This window comes from Periophthalmus magnuspinnatus, chromosome 1, assembly GCF_009829125.3.
Source record: "Periophthalmus magnuspinnatus isolate fPerMag1 chromosome 1, fPerMag1.2.pri, whole genome shotgun sequence".
NCBI lineage: Eukaryota > Metazoa > Chordata > Actinopteri > Gobiiformes > Gobiidae > Periophthalmus > Periophthalmus magnuspinnatus.
Genome location: NC_047126.1, coordinates 33684236 through 33699480, shown reverse-complemented (window position 1 = coordinate 33699480; position 15245 = coordinate 33684236). Strand labels below are relative to the sequence as shown.

The following is a 15245-nucleotide window of genomic DNA, read 5'->3' as shown; positions in this document are numbered from 1 at the left end:
CTGGAAATTTAACAATTACTAAGATCAGTAAAGTTAAAGTGCTGAATACTGATATCTGTTTCCCTCCTTGCTCATTGTTGATAATTATTTTGAGAAATCATTAATGTGATCAGTGTCTTGTAACGTGATCAGTGTGTTCACATAGATGATTATCATTTATCATTATTAATAATGTATAACTAAAGGCAAACTGAGAAAATGTGTTATTTCAGAAGAGCGTCTCAAACTGGTCGCCCTTCGTACGACTCAGTGCCATAAAGTAGCTCTCAGGTTAAAAAAGGTTGGTGACCCCTGCTGTAGGTACTGTAGATAACGCATACACAGCGTGCACACAGCAAAGAACAGGAGAGAGCGAACAGATCGTGACAGGGCAGTGAACAAGAAACAGTTTTGCCAAAGAGTCACTATGGAAAACATTTTTACAGGGATGAAAAGAAAGGCGAAGACAGACGGAGGTAATAAGACGCAAGAAAGTCACCCGAAAAGTAAGACGAGGAAGTCTGATGAAGCATATTTAGCACTTGGCTTCACCGTGACTCCGGTGGGAAACGAGGACAGACTGGTGTCTGCTGTGTCTGAAAAAGTTGGCAGCGAACAGTATGAAGCCAAATAAATTAAGGCGCCACCTCATTACACCTCAGTTACGCTGATAAGACGCTGGAGTTTTTTCAGCATAAACGTGCCAAATATTGCCAACAATCATCCCGCTTTGTGAATGTCACTTAAACCAGCAACCAGTTTATTTAATTTTATTTTTTTATTTGATATTTAATTAAATTTCATTATTTTATTTTATTTTTTCAGTATCAAATGGTTCAATCAGTTGTTCCAACAATATGTATAGTTCAAATAAGGATACAATTAATAATAATAATAATAATAATAATAATAATAATAATAATAATAATAATAATAATAATAATAATGTAATTATTTAATAATAATGGGGGGGGGGGCAATAGTGTGGATGAAGTGGCGAGGTGGGTGTGGCTCATTCTAGATAAATTGCGCTTTGCCTGAGTGATGGACAAAGAGTGTAGAAAACATGTCAATATTTAAGCCAAACAGTTCACGAGCCTAGAACAGCAAGGTCTGCCACAAATTGCCCAACATTTGAGTGGAAGTGCAGGTCCCCCATGAAAATATTTGAAATATTTGTTGAATAAAACTAATGTTCAAGTTTGTGCACCCTCTCTGTGTCCTCCATACATCACCAACTAAACACACAGAAGCTATGTGGCTCAGTGGTTGCATATAGTTTTTTATGTTACCTATTTTTTAACCTGATCTGTGTGCAAAACAGGGAAGCTATCTCAGCCACAGAACGTGTTATGAGTGGCATAGAGTGGGCGTGACATGGCAATGGCATGGTTGTGGCCAGAGAGAGTGGCTGTCACCTGCAGTTTGTGTATGAAAAACGAGAGGGTGTGGCCTGTCACAGTGAGTGTGACCTGGTAGAGTGGGTGTGGCCTGAGATAGTGGGTGTGGCCTGTCAGAGTGGGTGTGACCTGGCAGAGTGGGCAGGCTCCACGTGCCCGGGGCTGGACTTTCTGAGCCGTCTGCAGAGTACTTGGACTCCAAGATCTGGTGAAGCTGCAAGAACTCCCTGTACCTCCTGTAGATCAGGTACTTGCTGCCTCCTTTAGTCTTCACCTCAATCACAAATATCTGGAAACAATAATTTATTAAATTATTTGTGTGGATTTTCATTTTAAATAATTCAAATTTTAATTGTTTCTATGCTACTGAGTATAAAGGAGTTTTATTTTGCAAGCACCATATCCGTTATTAGGATAGAATCAGTAAATCTGGTGGAATGTGCTTTTTAAAGAGGTTGTTTAACTTCTATGGGGGCTAACACATAACATATTTAGATCACCATATTTATTTATCACCTTTTATTTTTATAAATAGCAAATTCAAGTTCTGGTCAGATTGCTGGTGGCCACTGCCTTATATGTATCTGAAGGGGGGGCTAACTACACTGAAACTGTAAACGTCTATTGTTTCCAGTTTCAGATGAAACTACCTTATTCAGCCCTTAATGACCCTGCTATTGTTCTCATTGTTCTGTGTCCTGTTTAAGGAAGGATTCTCTTTCCTAACAAAAATAGCTTATTTAACTCTCCTCTCAAACCATTTCTTTTCTCTGGTTAAGAAATGAACGTCACTATCTTCGAAGGAGTGGTTAGTGGCTTTGAGATGAAGATGTACGGCCGACTGATTGGCTTAGATTAGCCTTTACTGTCTCCCTTGGGAGAAATTTGTCTTGGGACAAGGGAACTCATGCCACATATAGAGAGATATGACATACAGTACACACACAGTGGACACATCAATTATTGCAGTTCATAAGAAAAACAACCATTCAACATTTGATAATTTTGCACTCCCTGAAGCCTATAACTGTCTGTGCCAATATATATATATATATATATATATATATATATATATATATATATATATTGGCACAGACAGTTATAGGCTTCAGGGAGTGCAAAATTATCAAATGTTGAATGGTTGTTTTTCTTATGAACTGCAATAATTGATGTGTCCACTGTGTGTGTACTGTATGTCATATCTCTCTATATGTGGCATGAGTTCCCTTGTCCCAAGACAAATTTCTCCCAAGGGAGACAGTAAAGGCTAATCTAAGCCAATCAGTCGGCCGTACATCTTCATCTCAAAGCCACTAACCACTCCTTCGAAGATAGTGACGTTCATTTCTTAACCAGAGAAAAGAAATGGTTTGAGAGGAGAGTTAAATAAGCTATTTTTGTTAGGAAAGAGAATCCTTCCTTAAACAGGACACAGAACAATGAGAACAATAGCAGGGTCATTAAGGGCTGAATAAGGTAGTTTCATCTGAAACTGGAAACAATAGACGTTACAGTTTCAGTGTAGTTAGCCCCCCCTTCAGATACATATAAGGCAGTGGCCACCAGCAATCTGACCAGAACTTGAATTTGCTATTATAAAAATAAAAGGTGATAAATAAATATGGTGATCTAAATATGTTATGTGTTAGCCCCCATAGAAGTTAAACAACCTCTTTAAAAAGCACATTCCACCAGATTTACTGATTCTATCCTAATAACGGATATGGTGCTTGCAAAATAAAACTCCTTTATACTCAGTAGCATAGAAACAATTAAAATTTGAATTATTTAAAATGAAAATCCACACAAATAATTTAATAAATTATTGTTTCCAGATATTTGTGATTGAGGTGAAGACTAAAGGAGGCAGCAAGTACCTGATCTACAGGAGGTACAGGGAGTTCTTGCAGCTTCACCAGATCTTGGAGTCCAAGTACTCTGCAGACGGCTCAGAAAGTCCAGCCCCGGGCACGTGGAGCCTGCCCACTCTGCCAGGTCACACCCACTCTGACAGGCCACACCCACTATCTCAGGCCACACCCACTCTACCAGGTCACACTCACTGTGACAGGCCACACCCTCTCGTTTTTCATACACAAACTGCAGGTGACAGCCACTCTCTCTGGCCACAACCATGCCATTGCCATGTCACGCCCACTCTATGCCACTCATAACACGTTCTGTGGCTGAGATAGCTTCCCTGTTTTGCACACAGATCAGGTTAAAAAATAGGTAACATAAAAAACTATATGCAACCACTGAGCCACATAGCTTCTGTGTGTTTAGTTGGTGATGTATGGAGGACACAGAGAGGGTGCACAAACTTGAACATTAGTTTTATTCAACAAATATTTCAAATATTTTCATGGGGGACCTGCACTTCCACTCAAATGTTGGGCAATTTGTGGCAGACCTTGCTGTTCTAGGCTCGTGAACTGTTTGGCTTAAATATTGACATGTTTTCTACACTCTTTGTCCATCACTCAGGCAAAGCGCAATTTATCTAGAATGAGCCACACCCACCTCGCCACTTCATCCACACTATTGCCCCCCCCCCCCATTATTATTAAATAATTACATTATTATTATTATTATTATTATTATTATTATTATTATTATTATTATTATTATTATTATTAATTGTATCCTTATTTGAACTATACATATTGTTGGAACAACTGATTGAACCATTTGATACTGAAAAAATAAAATAAAATAATGAAATTTAATTAAATATCAAATAAAAAAATAAAATTAAATAAACTGGTTGCTGGTTTAAGTGACATTCACAAAGCGGGATGATTGTTGGCAATATTTGGCACGTTTATGCTGAAAAAACTCCAGCGTCTTATCAGCGTAACTGAGGTGTAATGAGGTGGCGCCTTAATTTATTTGGCTTCATACTGTTCGCTGCCAACTTTTCAGACACAGCAGACACCAGTCTGTCCTCGTTTCCCACCGGAGTCACGGTGAAGCCAAGTGCTAAATATGCTTCATCAGACTTCCTCGTCTTACTTTCGGGTGACTTTCTTGCGTCTTATTACCTCCGTCTGTCTTCGCCTTTCTTTTCATCCCTGTAAAAATGTTTTCCATAGTGACTCTTTGGCAAAACTGTTTCTTGTTCACTGCCCTGTCACGATCTGTTCGCTCTCTCCTGTTCTTTGCTGTGTGCACGCTGTGTATGCGTTATCTACAGTACCTACAGCAGGGGTCACCAACCTTTTTTAACCTGAGAGCTACTTTATGGCACTGAGTCGTACGAAGGGCGACCAGTTTGAGACGCTCTTCTGAAATAACACATTTTCTCAGTTTGCCTTTAGTTATACATTATTAATAATGATAAATGATAATCATCTATGTGAACACACTGATCACGTTACAAGACACTGATCACATTAATGATTTCTCAAAATAATTATCAACAATGAGCAAGGAGGGAAACAGATATCAGTATTCAGCACTTTAACTTTACTGATCTTAGTAATTGTTAAATTTCCAGATGACACTTACATCACTACATCTCATAGGAAAAGTGTCCCATTTTCACTATCCACTGAAAAAACCTTTTTAACAAAACATAAATAATATACATTGCACCATGTTTCATAAAGTTATCAATTATGTAATGTTAAAGAAAAATAAGCTTACATATTTTTAAATAACTCTAACTTTAAGTGACTTTTTCACCGGTGTCGTGAAAAAAGCCTGTTGTTTCCACAAAGCTGCGTTTAGCTCTGGGCTTGTTCTGCCCATAGTGCGCGTCCCAGTGGGGAGTGCGCGTCCCCGTGGGGAGTGCGTGTCCCCGTGGGGAGTTAGTGTGGATTTTGTGAGACGTAGGCTGTGTCCCAATTCACCCACCTGGCCTTAGAATCACCATTGGAAGGGCGGTTCGAAGGGCAGTGACGTAATTTCCGGCACGACAAGGGCTGTCCCATTTCAACCCACCCTACTGAATGCGGCCGACAAACCTGCCCTTCCCTTTGCACCGTTTCCATGGAGATCAGACGTGATCTCCATGGATCGCCGTGCACCACTTCACGCACTTCTATATCCCGTCATGCACCGCGCCTACGCAAAAAAGAGAAGAAAATGGAGTCCGTTTGCGCAATATACGTTCAAATGTTCGTACTGGTTTACCTCATCTACAACAGTGTGACATGAAACTGTTAAATCTGAATAAAGATCTGTACAGTGTGTTTGATGATTAAAAGGAGTTACATGGAATAAAGGAATGTGCAGTTATTGCTAGACAATAAGAAGACATTATTATCATAAAAAATTATTACTGCAATAAGAATAATGTAAGAATCTTCGTTTCTATTGTAAGCGTCAAAGACCAAGAGACTGAAACATAAAGTCAGAAGGATTTGATGAGTTGCACACAGGTAATGTGAACAATGAAGCAACGGACTCTGAGGAAAGGACAGAAGAGAGTCCTGAGACATGCACAAAATCTTCATGTGTTCCGGTACATTCCATATGTCTGTGCCCCTCGTGGGCACGTGTCATTTACTTTCGTGTTAGTAAATCAAGACCTAGTGATGTAGCGCTGCACTGATAGAAAATACCTTATAATAATCAGATGAAAAGAACTGGCACGGCATAGAAGGGAAACAGTGCCCTCTACTGTTATTAAAGTGGTGTAGCCACTGGCCAAGATACCGAACCATTAAACTGCAATATCCCACTATATGTACAACTAATCAGTGTTCTCTGGTTTATAGACTATGAATGTAGAAATGATATTGTTACCTCTGTCTCTGTTATTACGTTTTCACAAGGTATATTTGTTTAAGTTATGAAGTAGCTACAATTGAGTAAAAAAATCACCTCGAACGTTATATTTGCCTATTGATATTCAATCTAAACAGAAAGAAACGGCTGTGACGACGATATCTTGACTTTTTTTCTATTAAATAATAAATCATTAAAAACAACGTACGTAATGTACGTATCGTACGTTCAAAGACAGCGGTGGAAGTGCGGTCCGTGGTGTGGGCCTGTCCCACTTCAGCAAGATGGAGACTACACTGAGGAGGGCAGATTCTCGACCGGAACCTTGAAACTACACTTTTGAAGAGTACTTCGTAAGGACCCTTGAAGGGTGCATTTGGCGAATTGAGACACAGCCGTAGTGAAGTGTCCCTCCACATTGTGTCTTTGCCGTCACCACAGTCGCTCCGCAGATGAGAGACGCACAGGTTTCTTTTACTGTCTTAAATCGTTGGGAAAGTGATGTCTTTATTTTCTACCATGTTTTGGAGTAAGAAACTGCATTCAGCGCATCCTCACAGCGCTCGCGAGGGGAGCACTGGTTTTGTCACACGCACAATACTGACCTTTGAAGTGAGTAGGTCAAAGTTCACTTTAACTTATCTAAACTTCACGTATAATGAACATATGTTTAAAATATTGTCATTTTTAAATCTATATAAACGCAAGAGTGATAAAAAAAAATAGCAACAGAATAAAATTAAATTTTAGATGCAGCTCATTAGTGAGTTGTGCTATTTTAGAACCGTCTGCGGGCGACTCATGTGGGGCTTGGGGGCAACATGGCGCCCGCGGGCACAGGGTTGGTGACCCCTGACCTACAGTGTCATAAGCGCCCCCCTCCCCCCGCCCCACTATTTGAGAAGCACTGATCTAGAGTGAGCTACGCCCACCCTGCCACTTTATCCACGCTATATGACTGTGTTGGTATGCCAGTGCTTTTATTGGGAATGACCAACTGAAGACGTTGGTGATGTGACATGTGTGAATGAGTTGGCTCTTTTGAACGGTTCCTTAAGGTGAACAGTTGAATCCGGATCTCATTTTTAAAACAGCTGAATCTTTTTCTGATATGTGTACATTTTTATATTGATTTACATAGAACATAGAACCAACACAAGATTCAGCACAGAAGCAGAGCAGGTGGCTCAAGTAAGTCGTTTGAATGGCTTTTTGAAACGAATGGATCGGATAGATTCAAATCCCAAATTACTAAATTCTAAATAATAAACTAAGACTCTTATAATATAATATATATAATCTGTTCTCTCTACATAACAATGTTTGAGGTAATAACTCATACAGAAGGTACTAACAACTAAACCTTTTGCTATTCAACAAGGCACATTGTTACTTGGAATCATGGAAATCAACTGCCTTTTACTATCCCAGATACTTTATTTTCTGTCATGGTGTAATTTCAAGACTAACAGAAAAGCAAACAGTAGGGAGAGATTGGAGAACTAAAAGGAAACAACTGACACTTTCCCACACGTAATTTTTCAGTCATGCTACAATGGAGCTCCACAGTTTCATCCAATTCCAAGTCTGCCCTGGTTCCGGAAGTAAACTTTCCATTCATTATTTCTATAGATTTTTCACAAATTCAAATATTAAGAGTTCATCGTGGAGGCTAAACAGCTACGTGCCAACTAATATCCATAATGTGGTTGTTTGAAGTTCAAAAAGCACATTTAAAACAAAAAAATGGTGAAATGCTTTAATAACTTGATGGTTTAAAAAGTTTCAGAAACAGATTTTAAATACAATTATACATTTTGTGGCCATATACTTACACTTCTAAGTTCAAACTAAAACATATTTCCTCACTCATGGTTAATCTGGTACAGACCCTTTAATAGGCTTTGCATGTTTGTTTGTTTTTTCCTTCAAGCCACTTTGAAATGCTACTTTACAAATCATAAGTGATGCAACTAAAATTTTGAATTTGCCTTTAGGTAAAATATATATTGGCAACAAGAGAGATATTGCAGAAAACAGAATTCCTGAACTCAACGTGTACATGAAGGTAGGTCTATCTTGGCCACAGAAGCTCACACTACAGCAAACATACGCAAACACATATACATGCACACACACACACACACACACACACACACCCCGACACACCCCCACACCCCCACAGATGTCTGATGATCCTGGGATCCATTGTAACCACTCCTCCAGTTTGGGGATCACTGCTCTGATGACCACGGCACCACTGATACCTTCACCTTCCAGGCCTTCTTCAGCTCTTCTATGAGCCCCTGGCAATTTCTCTAGTTTCTCATGTTCCTTTTTCCTGATATTCCCATCACTTTGTACTGCGATACCACAACGGCTTTGCTCTGTTTATCCACCACCACAATGTCCGGTTGGTTTGCCATCACCATTCTGTCAGTATGTATCTGGAAGTCCTACAGGATCTTGGCTCGATCATTCTCCACTACCTTTGGAGGTGTTTCCCACCTTGATCTTAGGATTTCCAGTCCGTACTCTGCATAGATGTTTCTGTACACTATGCCCGCCACTTGGTTATGCCGCTCCATGTATGCTTTCCCTGCCAGCATCTTACACCCTGCAGTTATGTGCTGAATTGTCTCAGGGGCCTCTTTGCACAGCCTACACCTTGGGTCTTGTCTGGTGTGGTAGCTCTGGGCCTCTATTGCCCTGGTGCTCAAGGCCTGCTCCTGTGCAGCCAGGATGAGTGCCTCTGTGCTGTCCTTCAGACCAGCTCTCTCAAGTCATTGGTAGGATTTCTTGATGTCAGCCACTTCAGTTATGTTCCAGTGGTACATCCCATATATATATATATATATATATATATATATATATATATATATATATATATATATATATATATATATGTGGCGGCTCGCTGGGAGGTGGGAAAGCAGTATAATAATACTGGCCGACACAGAGATTTACTTTTAGAGGCTGATGCAATATATTGAAAGTGACCAGATATACAAACAAATACCCAATATTTACAAATCTACAGAACAAATAGAATGTCAAGCTTGAAATGAATTTTGTCTTTTTTTTTGCAATACACTGGCTTCATTCTTCACCACAAAAATCCAACTTATCCACCAACAGTTAACCCCGTCCTCTGCTATAACTTTACCTTTCACTGTATCTCCTCCTGCCTTTATCTCTCCTTTGTCTTCATTCACTCTGCCCTCTGTCAATCAAATCTCCATCCTTATTCAAAAATCCGAAACTTCCTCCTGTCAGCTTGACCCTCTACCCACAGTCCTCGTTAAAGCTACTCTTCCATCTCTGGCTCCTCTCATCACTAACATAATCCATGCTTCCCTCACCTCTGGAACTGTTCCCTCTCCTCTGAAAACTGCTGCTGTCACTCCTATCCTCAAAAAACCTGGATCTGATCCCACTGACCTCAATAATTTCCGTCCCATTTCTAATCTCCCATTCATCTCAAAAATCCTTGAAAAAAACAATTTCTGCTCAACTTCACTCTCACCTGTCCTCCAATAACCTGTATGAACAATTCCAATCTGGCTTCCGTCCTCTCCACAGCACTGAAACGACTCTACTCAAAATCACTAATGACCTTCTTCTCTCTGCTGACTCTGGTTTAGTATCCATCCTCCTTCTGCTTGACCTAAGCTCAGCCTTTGACACCATTTCTCATTCCATCCTTCTGAACAGACTCTCTTCTATTGGCATCACTGGCACAGCCCTCACATGGTTTCACTCTTATCTTTCTGACCGCACTCAGTTTATTCAGCTCAAATCTTTCACTCCTCATCCAGTCTCTATCTCCACAGGTGTTCCCCAGGGTTCTGTCCTCGGTCCCCTCCTATTCATCATCTATCTCCTCCCCCTTGGCCACATTTTCCAGAAACACCACATCCACTTCCACTGCTATGCAGATGACACCCAGCTCTACCTCTCTGGCAAACCAAACTCATCACTCCCACCATCAACCCTTCTTATCTGTATCAATGAAGTCAAATCCTGGTTCACCTCCAATTTTCTTAAACTCAATAGCAATAAAACTGAACTTCTCCTTGTCGGCACCAAATCCACCCTAAACAAAATCAACAATTTCTCCATACCCATTGACGGCTCCTCCATCTCTCCTTCCCCTCAGGTTAAGAGTCTGGGTGTCATCCTCGATAGCACTCTCTCCTTCACTTCTCACATTAATAACATCACCCGCTCCGCCTGTTTTCACCTACGCAACATTAATCGTCTCCGGCCCTCCCTCACACCACAGTCCACAGCCGTACTTGTACACAGCCTCGTCACTTCTCGCCTAGATTACTGCAATTCTCTTCTCTTTGGTCTCCCCACAAAAAACACTCCATAAACTTCAGCTGGTTCAGAATTCAGCAGCTCGCATCATCACACGCACCTCTTCCATCAACCACATCACACCCATCATACAGCAACTTCATTGGCTCCCTATCTCACACCGCATCCAATATAAAATCCTGCTCCACACATTCAAAGGCATCCATAACCTTGCACCTCCATACCTCTCAGACCTCCTCCATATTGCCACACCCGCTCGCTCTCTCCGCTCCTCTTCCTCTCTCCATCTCTCTGTTCCCTCAGCCCGGCTTGTCACCGTGGGGAGCAGGGCCTTCAGCCGCTCTGCTCCCCAGCTCTGGAACTCTCTCCCCCCTGACCTCCGCAATACTGACACACTCTCACACTTCAAATCCAACCTCAAAACCCACTTGTTCAGACTGGCATATTCTTTATAATCCACACCTGCCCTTTCCTTTTTCAATGTTTTTATCTGAATGCTTTTAACTGTATGTTCTTAAATGTTGATTTTAACTGTCTGTATATGTATATATTGTATGTAAGGTGACCTTGAGTGCCCAGAAAGGCACCCTATAAATAAAAAGTATTATTATTATTATTATTATTATTATTATTATTAATATTTAACCTTTGAGTTAAGTTAAATTAAGTGCACTTCTTGGATTAGAGCTCATTTACAATAAACACAATGCAACAATTGAAGTAACAACTCCCAAAACAAGAGGCACACAACGGAAAAAGATTCACAATAAACAAAAATGATTTGCCACTGATGTGGGCTTAATTGTCCATAGGATAATCCAGATTGTCTATGTGTTGATAAAGGTCCTTGAGGCTATGGATGTGTGAGTGTGATTGAGTCTTTGGGAGTGACAGGCTTCAACAGTCTCCTATCAGACCGCAGAGGGATATAGAGTTGAATGTGTGATGTTCAGGTTCTTTGTAGGACTCCTAGGTCACCATCGGATATGGTACCCAACTCGGGCACACTCGGCCTATATTAGACAGACAGGACCAACGTTTAGCAAAATGCTATCGCTATTATTTAGCATTAGCTAGCTTAGTTTAGGTGAGCAGTCAGTGTGCACAAAGTTTCAAGTAAAGATACTGTTTGCATAAATACAACGATAGGCAGTTTACAACTGGCTCAACTAAAGTGCACTGAAAAAAACAGACAACCTCTTGGCTTTAAGTTGCTTTGGCCAAGGAACAAAGGGTACATTATCTTAAAATTAACTTAAATTGGCTACATTAGCACAACAATGCACCTGTCAATGATATATTGACAGGTGAAACAAGGTGCAAGATTGTGATGCTAATGCTCCATAGGAAACAACCAAGCAGACAGACTCACCAAATCCTCCGTTTATATTGGCCATAGCGGTCTATACCCAGCGTCTGTGGTGGTGGTAAGGGCTCCTCCAAGTTGTAGCAAGGGATTTAGAACACGATGGCATTATTTATGGCAAAAATGGTGAATATCTGTGCAGCTGTCCTGTTGCGCTTTCCTCCCTATTCTGGCAGGAGAGGAACACAGCTACATTGTATGGAGGGCTACTACCACACGATTGGTCGAGATGGTCACATCAGTGAAACAAAGTCATGTGGCGTTTTCACTGACACATAGAAAATGGGGATTTATATATTTCACTGCAGGTTAATGTATTTTACACCTGGGTTACATACAGGGGTAGGGAGTATTATCTATGTCATAAGGTCAGTTGTTGTACAGGTGTAGGGAGTATTATCTATGACATAAGTTGAGTTGTTGTACAGGTGTATGGAGTATTATCTGTGACATAAGATGAGTTGTTATACAATAGTAGGCAGTATTATTTATGGCATAAAGTGTATTGTTGTACAGTTGTATGGGTTATAAGGTTATATATTAAATAAGGTGGGTTGTTGTGGGAGTATTATCTAAGACATAAGGAGAGTTGTTGTACAGTTGTAGAGCATATTATCTATGACATAGGATGAGTTGTTGTACAGGTGTAGGGAATATTATTTATGACATAAGGCAGGGGTCGGCAACCCCCGGCTCTGGTGCCGCATGCGGCTCTTTCATCCGTATATTGCGGCTCTGCGTGGCTTGGGAAAATAAATTTTAAATATTTAATTGAAGTGCATTTTATTTGTGTTAGTTATTTTTATTGTAGTTTAAATTATATTTTCTTATTTTTCGTTGATCAAAATAATCGTCACACTCGCGGAACAATCTTAAAAACTAACACCGTTCACGCCTCACAGACACAGTTCACAGCCCAGCGTAAAGACACAGCCCTGATTTTCAGACACTGTGCAGAGGTCAGGAGCAGGAGAATCTTCTCTGATGTAACTTTCGCCCGTCCCTAATGACGCACTAATAAACTCATTCGTAGATACATCATGAAAAATCCTGAGAGGAAATCGCCACAGAAATCTATTTGATGTAGTGGCAAGTTTATTATCTGCTCTTGTCTCCGCAATGACGTATCACGTGTAACACATCAGACACGATGCACAAAAGTAGAGCCACAAGCGAGTGAAAATGAGCCAAAACAAAAGTCTTTGGAGAGCTTTTTAACAAAGGGGAAAAGGCCAACTGAGGAACCAGAAGAGGAGCCTACAACCTCCAAGAAAAAGAAAGATAAATTTAACAGACAACACCAGGAGTCCTACTTAAAATATGGGTTTGTCGCTACAGGTGACTCTCACGCGCAGAGTCCATCCATCCATTTTCTTCTGCTTATTCGGAGCCGGGTCGTGGGGGCAGCAGTCTAAGCAGGGACTTCCAGACTTCCCTCACCCCAGACACGTCCTCCAGCTCCTCCGGTGGGACCCCAAGGCATTCCCAGGCAGCCGAGAGACATAGTCCCTCCAGCGTGTCCTGGGTCTTCCCCGGGGCCTCCTCCCGGTGGGACATGCCCAGAACACCTCCCTAGGGAGGCATCCTGAGCAGATGCCCGAGCCACCTCAGCTGGCTTCTCTCAATGTGTAGGAGCAGCGGCTCTACTCCGAGCTCCTTCCGTGTGACTGAGCTCCTCACCCTATCCCTAAGGGTGCGCCCGGCCACTCTGCGGAGGAAACCCATTTCGGCCGCTTGTATCCGCGATCTTGTCCTTTCGGTCATTACCCAGAGCTCATGACCATAAGTGAGGGTAGGAACGTAGATTGACCGGTATATCGAGAGCTTTGCCTTCCGGCTCAGCTCTTTCTTCACCACAACGGACCGATACAGCGACCGCATCACTGCAGATTCTGCACCGATCCGCCTGTCAATCTCACGCTCCATCCTTCCCTCACTCGTGAACAAGACCCCGAGATACTTGAACTCCTCCACTTGGGGCAGAGACTCACCACCCAACCGGAGAGGGCAAAACACCTTTTTCCAGTCGAGAACCATGGCCTCGGATTAGAGGAGCTGATTCTCATCCCAGCCACTTCACACTCGGCTGCAAACCGCCCCAGTGCCTGCTGCAGGTCCTGGCTCGATGAAGCCATCAGGACGACATCATCCGCAAACAGCAGAGATGAAATCCTGTGGTTCCCGAACCAGACCCCCTCCGGCCCCTGGCTGCGCCTAGAAATTCTGTCCATAAATATAATGAACAGAACCGGTGACAAAGGGCAGCCCTGGCGGAGTCCAACATGCAACGGGAACAGGTCTGACGCAGAGTCCGCTCTGCGTAATATGCGGAGGAAAAGCGAATTAGGCAATGAAACCTTCAAAACTGCTTTGGCACATGGAGACAAAGCACCTGGGAAGACTAAAAGATAAGATTTAGAGTTTTTGCGTGTTAAAGGTTGCCAACCCCTGACATAAGGTGTGTTGTTGTACAGTTGTATGGATTATAAAGCTATCTATGAAATAAGGTGGGTTGTGGGGAGCATTATCTATGACATGAGGTGAGTTGTTGTATAGTTGTATGGATTATAAGTTATCTATGACATAAGGTGGGTGGTTTTACAGTTGTAGGGAGTATTACGTATGAAATAAGGTTAGTTGTAGGGATTATTCCATCCATCCATTTTCTTCTGCTTATCAGAATCAGAATCAGAAGACTTTTATTGCCATAGTCTGTGACACAGTTCACAAACTAGGAACTTGATACGGTGAAAAAGTGCAACATAAACACACTGAATAAATACAAATACAAATAAGGGCATGCACAAAGGTAAAAAGATATGCTTAAAAAATCAAATGAAATACTTAAAGGGAGAAAATATGTACAATAGCAGCATCAGAACAACAGTGCAAAGTGGCTTATTAAAGTGACCGGTGTTATAAAGTGTCCAGTATAGTGCAGATATTATAAAGTGTTCATGAGACAAACAGCAGAGGGGAAGAAACTGTTCTTATGGCGAGAGGTTCTGGTCCCAATAGACCATAGCCTCCTGCCAGAGGGAAGTGGCTCAAATAGTCCATGTCCAGGGTGAGAGGTGTCAGTTGCTATACGGCCTGCTCGCCCCCGAGTCCTGGAGACGTACAGGTCCTGTATAGATGGAAGGCTTGCAGCCAATCACCTTCTCAGCAGAGCGCACAATGCGCTGCAGTCTCTGTCTGTCCCTGGCAGTGGCCCCAGCGAACCACACAGTGATGGAGGAGGTGAGGATGGACTCAATGATGGAAGTGTAAAACTGCACCATCATCTGGACTGGCAGCTTGCGTTTCCTCAGCTGCCGCAGGTGGAACATCCTCTGCTGGGCTTTCTTGATGAGGGAGCTGATGGTCGGCTCCCACTTGAGATCCTGGGTGATGCAGGTGCCCAGGAAGCGGAAAGAGTCCACAGTGGTGATGGGGGAGTCCGT

The 15245-nt window shown here is 41.9% G+C and overlaps 1 protein-coding gene across 1 annotated transcript in view; it reads right to left on the bottom strand.

Annotated features, from left to right (window-relative positions):
* LOC117370518 (neutrophil cytosol factor 4-like) overlaps positions 1-2724 on the bottom strand; it is a 38634-nt gene extending 35910 nt beyond the window's left edge. The window contains exons 1-2 of the mRNA XM_033965966.2: positions 2698-2724; positions 1509-1668 (exon numbers count right to left, since the gene is read on the bottom strand). Of these exons, the coding sequence (XP_033821857.2) occupies positions 1509-1668; positions 2698-2724 (187 nt within the window). The remainder of the gene's footprint in view (positions 1-1508; positions 1669-2697) is intronic.
* Positions 2725-15245: the final 12521 nt, after the last annotated feature.